This window comes from Schistocerca gregaria, chromosome X (assembly GCF_023897955.1).
Source record: "Schistocerca gregaria isolate iqSchGreg1 chromosome X, iqSchGreg1.2, whole genome shotgun sequence".
NCBI lineage: Eukaryota > Metazoa > Arthropoda > Insecta > Orthoptera > Acrididae > Schistocerca > Schistocerca gregaria.
In genome coordinates, this window is record NC_064931.1 from 533,095,766 (window position 1) to 533,112,399 (window position 16,634).

General features: G+C 39.4%; 1 protein-coding gene across 7 annotated transcripts in view; it reads right to left on the reverse strand.

Moving 5' to 3' along the window:
* LOC126297463 (neuropathy target esterase sws) overlaps positions 1–16,634 on the reverse strand; it is a 216,467-nt gene that overhangs the window by 130,236 nt on the left and 69,597 nt on the right. For all 7 annotated transcript variants that reach the window (XR_007552528.1, XM_049988336.1, XM_049988335.1 and 4 more), the window contains exon 13: positions 4,064–4,195. Coding sequence is in view for 6 of the 7 variants with exons in the window: in XM_049988336.1 (XP_049844293.1) it covers positions 4,064–4,195 (132 nt within the window). In the remaining variant the exon portion in view is untranslated. The remainder of the gene's footprint in view (positions 1–4,063; positions 4,196–16,634) is intronic.

The following is a 16,634-nucleotide window of genomic DNA, read 5'->3' on the forward strand; positions in this document are numbered from 1 at the left end:
CCCAGTAAATTATTCCATAATGCATTACAGAGTCAAAATATGAAAATTTGTTAGGAGGTTAACTTGTTTGGGTCCAAGACTAGCGAAAATGGTTCAAATGGCTCTAAGCACTATGGGACTTAACATCTGAGGTCATCAGTCCCCTAGACTTGGAACCGCTTAAACCTAACTAACCTAAGGACATCACACACATCCATGCCCGAGGCAGGGTTCGAACCTGCGACCGTAGCAGCAGTGCCGTTCTGGACTGAAACACATAGAACTGCTCAGCCACAGTGGCTGGCCAAGACTAGCAATTATATGAAAAACAAAAGTAGTTGAACTTAATTGTTTGAGCAGTTGAGTACTGTGTTTCTTCCGGCTTAATTTTTCACTAGTAAGTCAACCCAAGAATTTGGAACATTCTTCCGTATTTACTGAATCCTGTTCATTTTCTATATCAATCGTTGGTATGACTATTTGTTGAACTCATATAGTGAGTTCTCTCACATTAAGGGAGAGTCTATTTTCAGAAATTAACTTAATAGTGCTTTGAAAAACATCACTAACAATTTATTCTTTTCCTTTCTTTCTAATGGGATTCATAGCACTAGCATCATCTGCAAAAAGTACCTATTCTGCTCATTGTATGATAAGTGGAAGATCCTTCACATATATAAAGGATAGGAGTGTACCCAAAATTGAAAACTGTGGGACTCCCTTTGTGATTTATCCCCAGTCACTAAAATTTACTTTCCTTCCAACGTTGTTTGAATTCTAGAATGAGATTTTCACTCTGCAGCGGAGTGTGCGCTGATATGAATTATTCAGCACAACTTTTTGCATTCTGTCTGTTAAGTATGATTCAAATAGGTTGTAACAACAGCAGTTCCAGTAAACTTTTTCTCTAGGAGAGTAACATGATCTATGTACTCAAATGCCTTGGGCGGATCACCAAAAAAATCCAGCTGGTGAAAGTTTGCAGCAAATGATCCAGATATGCACATTTTCCTGATATGATTTTTTACTAAATTGTTTACCGATGCACTGTCTACTTTCTGAGAATTCTTCAGTGACAGCTCTGCTAGCATAAAAAGTTTCTTCAGGATTAGAAATAGTGTTGACAAAGTTCATAAGGCATACCACAGTAAATGTTACCACCACCAAAAGATTTTTATTGATGAAAGTTCATTGTACTTGAAAGGATCATTATCTTTTAAAAGTTTTTTTCATTCAAAAGAATTAGGTCTTTATTTCAACAATTGGTAGTCAATCCCAGGCATGCTTTCTCAGTTCACAATCCTGGAACAACCACAAGGATTAGTGGTGCCAATTGTGTTTTATTCATCTCATGATGTACATTTGCAATCCATTTTGTTTGTGTACAGGAGACATGTCAAAAATTTATAACACAGTTACAATGATTTTTGCATTTATAAATAATAGCACTACAATAAATAACAACATTATAAGGATATTTCTTGGAATGTGTAATACGTTGTATCCAGCTCAAATTTCGAGTTTGTTCTGCATGAATTCATCCACTGAGTAATAACACTTCAGTGTCAGTACCTCACATAGCTTTCTTTTAAGTGAACCTAAATTTCTCTTCATCAACTTCTTCCCTTTTCAATTTATTACAAATTTTCATTCCCATGTATTGAGGTCCCTGGGAATACAGTCTGAGGCGGTGGGTAGGGAGCATAAGAATTTCTAGTATCATGTGAATGGACAAAATGGCTTCCCTCAAATAATTCATGTCAAGTGTACAAAAATATAATAATCTCATATATGTATAAGGATGGCATAGTTAATATTTTAAGTTTTCCAAATAATGGTCAACGTGCTTCTTTGTGATTTGCAGTGCACATATTTCGAATGATTTTTTCCTGTATTTTTAGTATCCGCACATTGATTGTCGAGTTACTCCAAAAAACAATAGCATACCTAATAATGGATTCAAAGTAGCTTGTATATGCTACTTTTTGTGTGTCCATGTCAGTTGCTGTTGACAATATTTGCACTGCAAATGAAGAAAGCTGCTCAGTTTGTTTGCCAGGTATTTAATGTGAGCCTGCCGGTTCAAATATTTAGCTACATTTAAACCTAAGAATTTGACTGAGTCAACTTCCTCTATATCTTGGTGGTTGTGTACAATCATAACCTGCTCACATCTTAACTGTTTGGCTTTGAACTGCATCATGTGAGCCTTAGATATGTTTAGATTCAACTCATTTAGCTGAAACCAAGTTTCTAAGGTACTGAAGGTGTTGATCACAAATTTGGGAATTTTTTCCAAATCCTGATCTTCAACTACCACAGAAGTATCATCTGCAAACAGAACTGATGGGGAGCTGATATTTAATGGCAAGTCATTAAAATACAAGAGAAATAGAACTGGGCGTAATATGGAGCCTTGTGGAACACACTGAGATTATATATATATATTCCAGTCAGAGAAATAATATGCGCCACTGTTTGTGGGAATGGGTGCAACACATCAAAACTCCAGGAGAAAATGGATAGTGCATGACCTTTGTTTATGTCAAATGATACATTACATGGCAATCAATATGTAGGGTATAAGAGAGGCATGCATGTTCAGCAGCTGAACAGCACAGACATTTCTAAGAGAGAAAACACTTACAGGAATATCAGTGATGGTAAAAAATTTTAAGAAACTGGAAATTCGTGATTATAAAACTCTCCTACGAAACAGCTGACCTTTCTGAAATGATACCGAGAACTGTGAAGTAGTACAGGAAGTTCATCTCCCATCTTCTGAACCACTGTGCTTCAGTTTCTCATTGTCTCCACTGGATGGTAATTGGGCAAAACAAGTTAGTACTGGTGTTTCATCTGTCACTGGTAAGAGAACTTGTAGAAACTTTTCAACAGAACTGAAGAAATTCGAGGAAGACACACTGACGATGAGAATCCTATAACTATTTATTGGTATACTTTTTTTACACATTTTAAACAGAACACTCAAAGATACCAGTGTTCATGCATAATTGCATAATTTGCTAGTCATAGAATGTCTGCCAAGAAACCAGAAACAAATGCAAATAGCACAAATTACTATTGTGTATTGTATTGTGTTTCACGTCTTATCACGTGTGTGTGTGTGTGTGTGTGTGTGTGTGTGTGTGTGTGTGTGTGTGTGTGTGTGTGTGTGTGTGTGTCAAAAGGGTGACATGTAAACAATGTTTGGACACTGTAAGAGTTGCCGATTGCGAACCTTTTTTCCTGGAGGAATTATTGTGGTGCAGATAAACACTTAATTCTTTGTGATAAAAGTAATTTTAACATCTCCCTGTTTTGCAATTACAGTAACGAGTTTTTTGGAAAGTTCACAGTCATAAATTCATAATCTCATTAACTTTTACAGTCAATGAATTTAGTTTCACTCAACATTAGCAAAAATCAAGCAACAAGAATTGTCACAGCTACCACTCTAGATGTACTCAACATAGTGTGAGGCCAGCTGTTCTGGTACCTTGGCATCTGGCAGCAGCCATAACACAAGCACTCAAGGCAAGCAAGCAGATTACACAGAAAGACAGCGGAATGCAGCAACCACATCTGAAGGATACAAAAGATTAACAGGTGTAGCTGAGCCCAAAATACGATCACCATGCAGATCAATGGATGATGATGGCTAACTATCAACTCCTGTTATAGTCTCACACTTTATTTATAAAATTATGAGACAGAACTGCTAGCTGTTACTTACCTTAAGCAGACTGACGAGTACAAATAAGAGTACACAAAACTATCCTGGGTTTTGAAACCATTAGTTCCTTCCTCAGGGAGAAGGGAGGATAGGTTGTGGTGGGTTAAAAAGGAAAGCCAGGTCACTCAGGCATTAAGATGAGGATTTATTAAGATAATGATTTATTTTCTTGGAAATGTTTCTATTAATTCATTCATATTGGTGGGAGAGGGAGGGGGGGGGGGGAGGCAGGGACTTTCCTGTAGACTTGTTGACAATAACTGCAATAGGCACCTCTCATAAATACAAAGCAAAAACACACATTTGTATCTATTTGTTCAATTTAAGATGACACTTTCAATTACTAACCTGTAGACTGCACGTCCTGTTTCAACAAAGACCCAGTCCAGACCAAAATCTACTTGACGAACAAATGGTGATAACCTCCTAACAACTGTATGGGCAATGTGGAGCACAACACGTGGTTCATGGCACATAACCCTGAAAGCAAAAAGGAGGCAATGTGGTACAAATAATAATAAACAACAATGTGTGTACATCTCAATCCCCTCCTTTGTCTGTCTTTAAAAGTTCTGAGACAATAGTAATTACAATGAATGAAACTTTAACTATATGAAATACAACCAAAGTTAAAATCATCTCTACCCCATCATTATGTATATCCATACAATCATGTACACTATCACTCAATGGAAAACTGTAAATACAGTTTGTGGGTTTTTAAAGGACGTCTTTGTCACCTTTGACTAACATTTTTTATTTATAAAACTCACTGTTGCAATTTTGGCTGTGTGGCCATTATGAGGTGGCTAAATTATGCTTCAGCAGAATTTTAAAATTTCAATAAACATGTACATATCAGATATGTCATCACCATATATTGGGTATTTAATGTTATCGTTGTTATCTTTAACCTAAATCACATCGAATCACAACTTGCATGGACTACATCTACACGATTGCTCTGCAATTCACAATTAACTACCGTATTAGGACGACAACCCGACAGCAGTGACTCCTATGTGAAGTGGACATAAGAGGTGCGCCTGACTGGTCCTGGTCCAGTTGAAGAGCAGCTTCAAGATTAGGCACTTTTATAGCAGCGACTGCTCTATTCATGTCTATGTAACATGGACTTGGAAATTGTTATGCTGAAGAACATTGCTTATTTTGCGTGTTGTCTTTTGCTTGCGACACATCTGTGAAACACAAAATTAAGTATTGTATTTGTTCACTCTGTAATGAAACTCATTAATATGATTTGTTTGAATGTCGTTTAGCAATCTGAAAAAGCAGGTTTCCTGGACACACCACATTTGATGACTATGCTGGATTTAATATGCCTGGCAGAGGGTTCATTGCATCACCTTCCAGCTATTTCTCTGCAGTTCCACTCTCTAACAGTGTACAGGAAAAATGAACACTTAAAACTTCTCATGGTAATCTAATTTCTCTTATTTTATTGTGACTAACATTTTTCCTGCGCTAACAAAATATTTTCACACTCTTAGGAGAAGTTGGTGACACTAAATTCTAAGAGATCTTGTTGCAATGAAAAACACCTATGATTTAACCCTCCAGTGGGGGTGCTGCTTTCCATTAACATGAGCAGGAGCATGGCACACTTTATACACATGTAAAGAATAACTGTCTTTATATTACCAAGACAGACATGTGACAAAATTATGGTTTAATCTTATTTTAACTAAACAATGATAAAATAAGCTAATAATGTCTGATCTAAATCACTGTTTAATTAAACAGTAATAAAATATACTTTTCATTGCATCACACTGTTGCTGCACACAAGTGTTACCCCATAGTACTGACCCACTGGATGCATTAAACCATGCAGTTGCATCACATCCCTGCCAACTGCTTACTTGATTACAAATTATCTCATAGATAACTGCCTCATTGTGTGATTTTGCTGCTAGCTCGGAATCTGGGTCAATTTCTTGCATGGGTCGAAAATTTTTCTAACCTAGCTTTCTGTTATTTTTGGACACATGACAACACAATTTATTACTGTGTTAGCTGAAGTAATAATGAGGGAATAGATATGGGCTCACAATTGTGAAACCATAATGTAATGATACAAAACAATGTTATTTAAGATTTGTGCACTTTACACACAAGAACACCCATTCAAGGGTTAATGATTGGCACCCAAATTCATGTGTAATGACATTCTCTCCCCTATTTTGCAATAATACAAAATGAGCTACCCTTCTTTGAACTTTTTCGATTTCCTCCATCAATTGTATCTGATGTGGATTCCACACTGCACCCAGAAGAGGATGGACAAGTATGGTGTAAGCAGTCTCTTAGTAGATCTGTTGCATTTTCTAAGTGTTCTGGCAATTAATCTCAGTCTTTGGTTTGATTTCCTCACAACATTATCTATGTGATCATTCCAATGTAAGTCATTCGTAATTGTAATGCCTAAGTATTTGGTTGAATTTATAGCCATAGATTTGTGTGTTTTATTCTGAAACTGAAATTTAGTAGCTTCCTTTTAGTACTCACGCGAATAGCTTCACACTTTTTATTATCTAGAGTTAATTGCCACTTTTTGTACCACACAGATATCTTGTCTAAATCATTTTGCAATTTGTTCTTATCTTCTGATGACTTTATAAGACAGTAAATGACAGCATCATCTGCAATCTAAGAGAGCTGTTCAGATTGTCTCCTAAATCATTTATATAGATCCCTTGAGTAATGCCAGATATTATCTGTGTTTCAGTCAATGACTTTCCATCAATTACTACAAACTGTGTCCTTTCTGACATGAAATCACAAATCCAGTCACATAACTGAGACGATACTACACAGGCATGCAATTTGATTAGAAGTCACTTGTGAGGAACAGTATCAAAAGCCTTCAGGAAGTCTAAATATATGGAATCAATTTGACATCCCCCATTGATAGCACACATTATTTGTGAGAATAAAGAGCTAGCTGTGTCTCACAAGAACAATATTTTCTGAAGCCACACAACTCTGCATTTATTCAGTGTACATGAGGGGCAGTTTTGTCTGATTTATGTAAAATGTGAGAACACTATTAATGTTAAATGCCCATCATAGGATGAGATGATGACATGTATACATATCAGTTATTTTTTAAGGTTTTAACAGGTTGTTCGTTTGTTTCGTTTTAGGGTGCCAAAAACAACTAGGTTCATACGCACTCAAGTCAAAACTATAGAGACCAAACACAGAGATGAAGGCACTTGGGGGAGGGGGGGAGGGGAATACAAAAATGGAGATCCAAAACTAAAAATTAAATGGCCTTCGCCATATTGCTTTGGTGGATAAAAAGTAAAACGCGGTCGACAGCCCATGCATCAGTTGCTAAAACAGCTGATAAATCAGACGGTAAACCCAAGTTGAAACGTAAATTGGTAAAAAAAGGCATTCCAGCAGGAAGAGGCAGACAGTTAAAATTTGGATGCAATGCGTACAAAGTGGTGGGGCACCACCACTGAACAAATTACCATGGCTAAAAATGCAGTGCTCAATATGCAGCCGAGTTAAAATAATCTCCTCCCGGCGGGGTTTTGACAGGTGCTGAAGCACAATTTCATCACTTGATAATGGTCAGATGGCTGAGACTGTTATAGCTGTTTTTGTAAATAAATAATTTTGCAGTCAAAAGTGAACATAATGTCCTTCAAAAAATTTTACCTGACTGAACTCCAGCTATAAGAAGTTAAACAGCTTGTCATTTTACAACCTATTAAAACAAAGATGAAAAGGCTAAAATAATATCTATCTCATGTTGAGTATGGCCACTCAATTTATAAAGATTTAGTCTCACTCACAAAACATTAACTACTTCTCCTGATAATTTGGGAAGGAGGTCAGTTATTTCACAAAACCTTAAAATTTGCATCACTGTCGTTTCACTTGCTAAAATAAATGATGTATCCACAGATTAGTTACCTTCTGCCCTATTGTTGGTGGTGATGCACATCAACAGCACAAACTGGGCTCTTCTGGACTGTTTTTGCTCCATTAAGGCTCTATTTGGTGACTGGGACTGCTCTGTGACTGGTTATGACAAACTGTCCTTGTTACCAGACTTGGCCTAGACAGTTCTCCCACAGTCTTTTGTTCACGAGTGAGGCTAAACCCTGGTGTTCTGTCACTACTGTCGTATATTTAGTGTGTACTTGGTTATTTGTAACTAAACTACAGATACTACAGCTTTTAGTGATGCGATCATTTCATTTTGACGTGTTTCCCACCAGCACAATGGTTTCGACATTGGTTCAGTTGTTACAATAACAAAAACAGCAGGAGCAGCAGCAGCAGCTAGACTTGGTTTGTGAATTGGTTACAGTTTCACAGATTGCCATAATCCTTCCACAACAACCCTTGGCACACCTACCTGTGCCCCCAGCTTTCCTGTTTCAAGAGGTGGAGGAAGAGTGGGACTCCTATGTGGCATTTGCAGCTGCATTTTGTAGCATTTCATGTAATAGACCTAACTTCAAAAAAATCCTTTTCCTTGTCTGGATTGGACGTGAAACATTTTATTTGTTTACAAAACTTGCTCTGTTAATGGCATTATTCTCAAACTTGTGAGATGCCCCAGGGCTTATCATCTCAAGCAAACCAATGCTGTGGCTTCCCGTACAGATTTTCAGCAGCGACAAAAGAGAGCATGTCCTATGGCACGGGTGGCCAAGCTCCAAGGTTTAAGTCAGAAATGCATATTTGCTTGTGCTGCTTACTGGAAACAGTCCTATGCCAATACTTATACGCAACATCATAGTTGTACCTGTTCCAGATGGATAGGTGCATTAGGAGGCATCACATTTAGAAGATCTCACGGTCATGGAGGTCGTGGCGGTCACGCAGATGTTTGGGGATGTCATGAGAGTAGTGGTGGTGCATTCCATACCACAGCAAAGGCACCATTCACCGACACCCTTTTATTCTCATTCGCACCATTCGTCTTCGGCCTGTGGCTTTTTCCAAAGCAGTTTCCTCTCTTGTGCCAACTGTTTCTGACCACACATCCATAGCCACTGCCCACAGTGGCAGATATGGTGCATAGCTTACCATAAACAAGGCCGTGCAGCAGTTGCCCATCATGGCAGCCAGCATGGCCAGTCCTTAAACGCATAAGTGAAGTCCCCAGAGATTCATAGTGTTATGATGATGCTCAGCCAGGAGCTCGGTGGTTCCCAGCAAGATTTTACACTGCAAATTCAACAAAAGCGATACTGAACTCTCTAGGTCTCTCTTGAATCTTGACATATATCACTGCTCAGGCTTCTTTTCTAATTCCTACACCAACCATTGTTTGGTCAGTTATGCTGACCATCCAATTCATGTTTAGGATCAGTGTTGATTATCGGCCTGTCATGGGGGTGGTCACAGTTTTGATTGTTGACAGTGCATTGTCCAAAAACAATTTTCGTCTTGACACATCCACGGTTTTTGATTTTCATGATGCTGCCCAAATCAATTCCAACTACATCCCATTGCAGGCACTAGACAACCTTTGCTGCAAGTTTGGTTCACTGTTTTGGCTGGGATTGGTCTCTGCAAAAGACTATGGCGCTAAAACCATCCTTAATCCAATGGCAGTTCCCAAATTTTGTCATGCTCAGCCTACTCCATTTGCTCTGTGGTCAGCAGAGAAAGAAGATCTGGACAGGTTGCATTGCCTGGGTATTACTGAACCCCTTGCTTCCAGCCAGTAGGCTATGCCTCTGATTATTATCCAAAATCCTTACAGGAATGCTTCATTTTTGTGCATATTTTATGTCTGCCATTAATGCCAAATTGTTAATGGTTAGCTACTTTATCGTTGTCCTCAAGAAACACTCACAAAACTGGGGGGCAGTGAATGTTTTCCTAAAATTGACTTGGCAGGGGTACACCTGTAGCTTCAGCTGGATTCTGCCTCTTTCATGCTGTGAAAACTACACTGATGACATTATTGTTTTAGGTTTCTCATGGCACGAACATCACACTAACCTTCAGATTCTGCTCACTAAACTGCAAGTGGTAGGCCTTAAGTGCTACCAGCAGAAATCAAAGTTTTTTTGTACAAAAATAGAATATTTGGTCCACCATCTCTCGAAGAATGGTATCAAACCTATGAAGCACCACACAGTGTCAGTTGATAAACTACCTAAACCATGGAACCTGAATGAACCTCAATTATTTCTGGATAAAGTTAATTAATATTCAAAATGTCTTCCTAATACAGCATACACACTGAAGAGCCAAAGAAACTGGTACATCTGCCTAAAATCCTTTAGGGCCCCTGCGAGCACATAGAAGTGTGCAACACAATGTGGCACGGACTTGACTAATGTCTGAAATAGTGCTGGAGGGAACTAACACCATGAATCTTGCAGGGCTGTCCATAAATCCATAAGAGTACAAGGGGGTGGAGATCTCTTTTAAACAGCACATTGCAAGGCATCCCAGATATGCTCAATAATGTTCATGTCTGTGGAGTTTGGTGGCCAATGGAAGTGTTCCTGGAGCCACTCTGTAGTAATTCTGGACATGTGGAGTGTCACATTGTCCTGCTGGAATTGCCCAAGTCCGTTGGAATGCACAATGGACATGAATGAATGTATGTCATCAGACAGGATGCTTATGTACATATCACCTGTCAGAGTCATATCTAGACATATCAGGGGTCCCATATCACTCCAACTGCACATGCTCCACGCCATTAGAGAGCTTCCAGCAGCTTGAACAGTCTCCTGCTGACAAGCAGGGCCCATGGATTCATTCCATACCTGTACACGACCAACTGCTTGATACAATTTGAAACGAGACTTGTCCAAGCAGGCAACGTTTCCAGTCATCAATGGTACAGTGTTAGTGTTGACAGGCCCAGGTGAGGCATAAAGCTTTGTGTTGTGCAGTCATCAAGGGTACATGAATGGGCCTTCGACTCGCAGCCCATATCAATGCTGTGTAGTTGAATGGTTCACATGCTGACATTTGTTGATGGCCCAGCATTGAAATCTGCAGCAATTTGCAGAAGGGTTGCAATTCTTCATGCTGAACTATTCTCTTCGTCAGTCATCATTGGTCCCGTTCTTGCAAGATCTTTTTCCGGCCATATCAATGTCAGAGAATTGACATTTTACCAGATTCCTGATATCCATGGTCCTCAAACCTTGATAATCTGCCACTGTAGCAGCATTAACCAATCTAACAACGGTGCCAGACACTTGTCTTATACAGGAATTGCCAAGCACAGTGCTGTATTCTGCCTGTTTACGTATTTCTGTATTTTAATATGCATGCCTATACCAGTTTCTTTGGCGCTACAGTGTATAATTCATCTGTTGACCAAACTGAGTAAAAATGGTGTTCCACTCATTTGATCAGCAGACTGCAACGTTGGGTTCATGCACTTAAAGTCGCTGGTAAAGACATCATCATTCCTTGGTACTTTTACACTGGTCAAACAGCTTGTCCTGGCAACAGATGCTTCCAAATATGGGTAATAGTCTCATGTAGAAAGGGAGGCTTTAGCCATTGTGTACACTATCCTGAAGCTCCATGTTTTCCTCTACTGCACCAAATTCCATTTCATCAGAGGCCACAAGCTGCCTGTGGCGCTATTTGAAACCCGTTTGTGACTTCCAAATAGTATCACACAATGTCTCCAATGCTGGGCTTTGTTTTCGAGTGCATGTCACAGTAAGATTCATTATAGATCCACGGTACAACGTGCTGATGAGGACACATTGTTGCACCTGCCCATGGGTCCCAACCTGGCCTTCAAGAAAGCAGAAGCTGTCCAATTTCAGGTCAAAGTGTACTTGCAACACATGGCGAATAAGACTTCCAGCGACAGCTCATCATCACATAGTGCAGCCACCAAGCAAGATCCCATGCTCCAGCAGGGGCTGATTTTGTGTGCATGGTTGGCCAGAGTGCCTGCCTGCAAAGGAGTCTGGTCTGTTCAGCACCTATTTCCTCCTCCACTATTGGCTGGTGGCAGTCAACAGCACCTTCCTTCTTAACACTGAGTTTGACAACATGTTGGTCTTCGATCCTCCAATCTTGTATTCTTGCTGTCTTACACCATGACCATTAGGGTATGATCTACAATAAGTTCCTCATATAGTGTTCTGTCTAATGGCATGGGATCAATTCGGCAACTGAGAGGATCATGCACATGTGCAAACAGTGTCCCAAAAAGCAGGCAACACTGCCAAGAACTTTCTATCCTTAGCACATGCCGGGTAAGCATTGGGATGGCATTCAAAATAACTCTGCGGATGCCTTGTGCCAGTCTATATGATTGATGGTGGTCTACGCACTGTCCAATTACCCGTATGTCTTGCACATTTGCTATACAACCACAGAAGCTATTTTGTAGCTCTCACCCACTTGTATGCGTATGAAGGCTTGCCCCAGATGATCAACACCAATTATGGCCCGCAGTTTACACTGGTATTGTTTCAAGATTTCTGTGGCTGCAATGGTATTCCCCACCTCATGTCAACACTGTTTGGTCTGCTATTGAGTGAGGATGCACAGTATATTGTGCTGTGTACTTTTAAGACATGATTACAAAAATGCTTGGCAGACTCATCATCACCTTGACCAGGTCAAGACCCATGGGCAGGTGAAACAATGCGTCTGCATTAGCATGCTGTGCCGTGGATCTATAATAAATCTCATACTGACATGCACTCAAAAACAAAGCTCAGCATTGAAGACATTATGCGATCCTGTCGGAAAGTCGTGAACAGGTTTCAAATAGTGCCACAGGCAGCTTGTGGCCTGTAATGAGATGGAATTTGGTACAATAGAGGAAAACGTGGAACTTCAGGATAGCGTGCACAATGACTAAAGCCTCCCTTTCTGCGTGTGAATATTTGTGTTGGGTGACTGTCAATGTTTTGGAGGCATACAAGATTGGTTTTTCAGACCCATTAGTGTTTCTGTGGGCTACAATTGCTCCAGCCCCATATTGTAGGTTTCTCAACACCCACAGGACCACACTGCTGCATGGACAAAGCCGGGTGGAGATCCTCCATGGCCACCAGCCCTGAACACTGCTGCATCTGCTCTGCACCTAAAGCAGCCACAACAGACACAAATGGGGAGTTCCCCTGTGAGCACTGCTCCATTCCAGAGGCCGGGAGGTGCAGGATCGCCTCCACTTGAGGACCTGCCAGGTGCCATCAATATCAAGATGCAGTTGCCAGTCACATTGAGCCCTTCACTGAAGTTCGATGGTGTCTACCCTGATGTCAGCACCTCCAAACGCATTTCTGCACCTGTTCTTTGCTGCCCAAGGTGTGGTTTCCAAGTGAACGGCACCTACCTGGCTCACAATCATCTGGACTACTTCTGGCTGTGTGCCCCACCAGGCCAGTGATGGCTGATTGCCCAGTGTTGTGACAGCCACACCTTATCTGAATTTAAGAGATGGTGGAGGCAAACAGCATCACCACACAGCTGCCATGGAGTCACCTTGGCAAATCCCATAGCCTCCCCAGGCACACCTATTCATCCTGAGTGGTAGTCCCAACTGTTTGTCCTCCTGCCTTGTTCCACTGATGCCTGTGATGTCACCTCCCTGAAGGGATGGGAAGAAAGTGGTGGCATGTCTCCATACGCTGCCACCAGCACAACTGCAAAGTTCACATTTGGTGCTGACGAGAGACAGAAACAATAGTGCTCATTTTGCTTGCTGCTAGTGCCAGCACCATCGCTAGCTGAGTGGGGACAGCCACATGTCCGCAGTGCAGCCTGCTCTCTCTTGAATTGTTCGTGTTCGTGCAAATTCTGTTTGATGACTGGGACTGTTCCACGATTGGTTATGACAAGCTATGCTTGTTACCGGACTTATTCGGCACTGATCTCCCACTGTTTTCTTTTCATGAGCATGTGTAAACTCTGGTGTCCTGTCACTGCTGTGTACCTGGTTATTTGTAATAAAACTTTATATACTAAATTCCTGATATTCATTGCGTATTCACCAAAACATTCCCCTTGGCATTTTTTGTGTTAATTTTTGCAATATTTGAGCATGAAATACACTTTTACTTTAGTGATGCATATTATGCTTTTCAAACACAACTAGTTATTCATAAAATGTTTAGTATTTAAGATGAAATTTTGCTGCTGTTTCAATTAGTGATGCCACATCCTGAAGTTGACTGACATCAAGTTCGTAGTCACAGATTTTATAGCTTTTTTAATGTAAAACGACAAAATGATATCAAATTTCCCTGTTTCTCTTTTCATTATTAAAAATAAATAATTAACTTGATGTTACCTGTAGTCCCCATAAAAAAAATACTAATAAAAGTGCTATTAACCACACCACACCACATTTCTCAACACCACAGTTTGATCAACCTTCAGAGCAAATGTACTGTTATCAACTAATATATAGATGCAGACAAGAAACACCAAGCATATTTGCTGTTTATTTCTTTTCTGAACAATCTGGAATTGCTTTTGTATAGTACTTCAGATAGTATAGTTTTGAATCTGCATGTGTACTCCTATCAAATACCCTTCCCCTTTTTTTTTCTTTCCTCCACCTTACTAATACAATTAAAAATTCATATGATGCAACAATCATAGAGTACTTTCTGTTAATTCACATTTGTTCTTCATAGGTTTTCATGTCATTTGTTCCTATGGAACTACACAAATTTTAAACCTGTATGCACAAATATTAAGGCTAATGTCTATAGCCATTACGATACTGTCATCTAATTACATGGTTTCTGATTCTCCAAACGATAAAAACTAGATGGATAATTGACTATAGATTTCTTGCAAAATGTTAATTGAGAAGTGAAATTTCAAAATGTGATAAGTCCACTTGTGATTTTAAATTAGTTTGAATCAGATTTGTACTCTAGAAGATGGACTGCATCAAGCTATGGTGGTGTTTTCATTCAAAACACAATTTTTAACACTTAAATTATGTGCAAAGTTTGGCCTCTGGTTCGAAAATATGTCGAGCAGCAATAGGTCCATTTTTTCATGACTGCTAATGTAAGTAGAAGCGAAAATCCAATAAAATCCGACATTTTGAAAGTTCTCGATGTTTCCATTGTATGCTGTTTATTGTTGTGGGCAATGCATTGTCATGTACAACAGGTTTGCTGCCTAGCACTTTGTTTTTGTGAGTGTTTGCAATTCATGTGACATATGATGGACTCTGAAGACTTGTAGGGGCTACTCTTCTGGATATAGGAAGCGGTAGAAAGACATAATGAAAACAGATGTGAAGCAGATGGGCGATGAGTGATTACAAAAGTAAATTTTGTTATGAACTTGACTAATCAGTGGGTTTTCTTTCTTGAATATTAAATGCTCCTCTATTTATTTGGTCCTCATGACATGCCTTGGGATGCTTTACCCCATTTTAAAGCTACTTACAAGCATAAGCTGTAAGGAATCATCATACTTCAGCACATTAATATTATTTAAGCCATAAGATGTTGCTATTTAATTATACATTCAGACAGAAAATTCCATTGTGCACAGTGTTTCAAAAACTATAATGTCTTTTTCTGACCATCAAAACAGGACTAATTTTCACTTTATGTATGTTCTGGTGGTCAGAAAGACACATGTCAGTTTTTGAAACCTTCTGGGTGCAGTTAAGAGTACTTGTGCATGATGAAACAGTGGATATAAACTATTATCAAATGACAACACCTTCTTGCTTAAATGATAGTAATGTGCTACAGAGTGGCGATGCTTTACAGTTTATGCTTTTAAGTGACTTGAAAATAAGATAGAGCATCCAGAAACATGTCGTAAGAACCAAATAGAGCTTTCAAATGTAGCAATTGGAACATTTAATATTCAAGACAGAATCAACAAGGTACAGCTGCAAATAGCTGCAAAATTATCATCAGTGGCTTTCATTATGATTACTAGCTATGTATTCTTCTATTAATTTCTGAATCAAAACCAAAAATTACTTATTAACTATCTGATATCACGACAAGGAGTCTGAAATGCAGGTGTTTGAACCGTCTTGAGGATGCAAAGGGGAAAAAGAGTCAAATGCTGTACCATTCCTGTCTACTATCTCATCAGAAATAGAAAGAAGATCTACAGACACTTCAACAAATAGCAACAGAACTGGATTTTGTCTTCATTTATAGCTGTGTCCTGCCAGAAACAATGGCTCTAGGGAAGATGGTGGAAAGCTGAATTCTCTATTTAAAAAGTGCCACATCTGAATAAACAATGAACAAGTTCCTGTGTGTTCCAAGCTTTTTACAGTTGTATTCTCTATAGGAATAACCAGAATTAATTATACTGCTTCTTCAATATTTAATGATAATTCCATTCATGAGGAAGGAGATGAGGGCTGCAGAACAAAACAAAACATTCCAAGGAAACATATGTGATTAAGTTCATCTCAAATTTGAAGGTTAGATAAAGTCATTGCAAGAAAAGTAAAAGGCTGTATCTACAGAGTTATACATCACAAAGCTTTTAGCTATGTACAATGAGAGCATTACAGACTCTTTAAAGGTAAAAAAAGTGGTTCTCAATAGCATTTTGTCTAAACCTTTTAACCTGGGATTTGATGATCCGGCAGTAGATGTCCATAGCTATTGCTGTAGAATGGAAAATAAAATGAAACTCGCTAAACACTTAGTCAAAAGACAGAGTTCAAATAGAGCTTGCTGCTCATAAAATGAGAGCAAAATAATTTTATAAAATTATGAAACAGAAATTGCCCAACAGTATGTCTCTGTGATCATAGTATGAAGGCTTTCACGACCCGATGACATATCTTCTGGTAAACCTTCCGGGATGTAAGGTCGTGGTCCATATAAGTCGCTCTCAGACGCCCGACCCGTCAGTCGGCAAGACTCACCGGAGGAGAAACACCCCTCTGAAGATGTCCAGCGCAGCTCTGAAC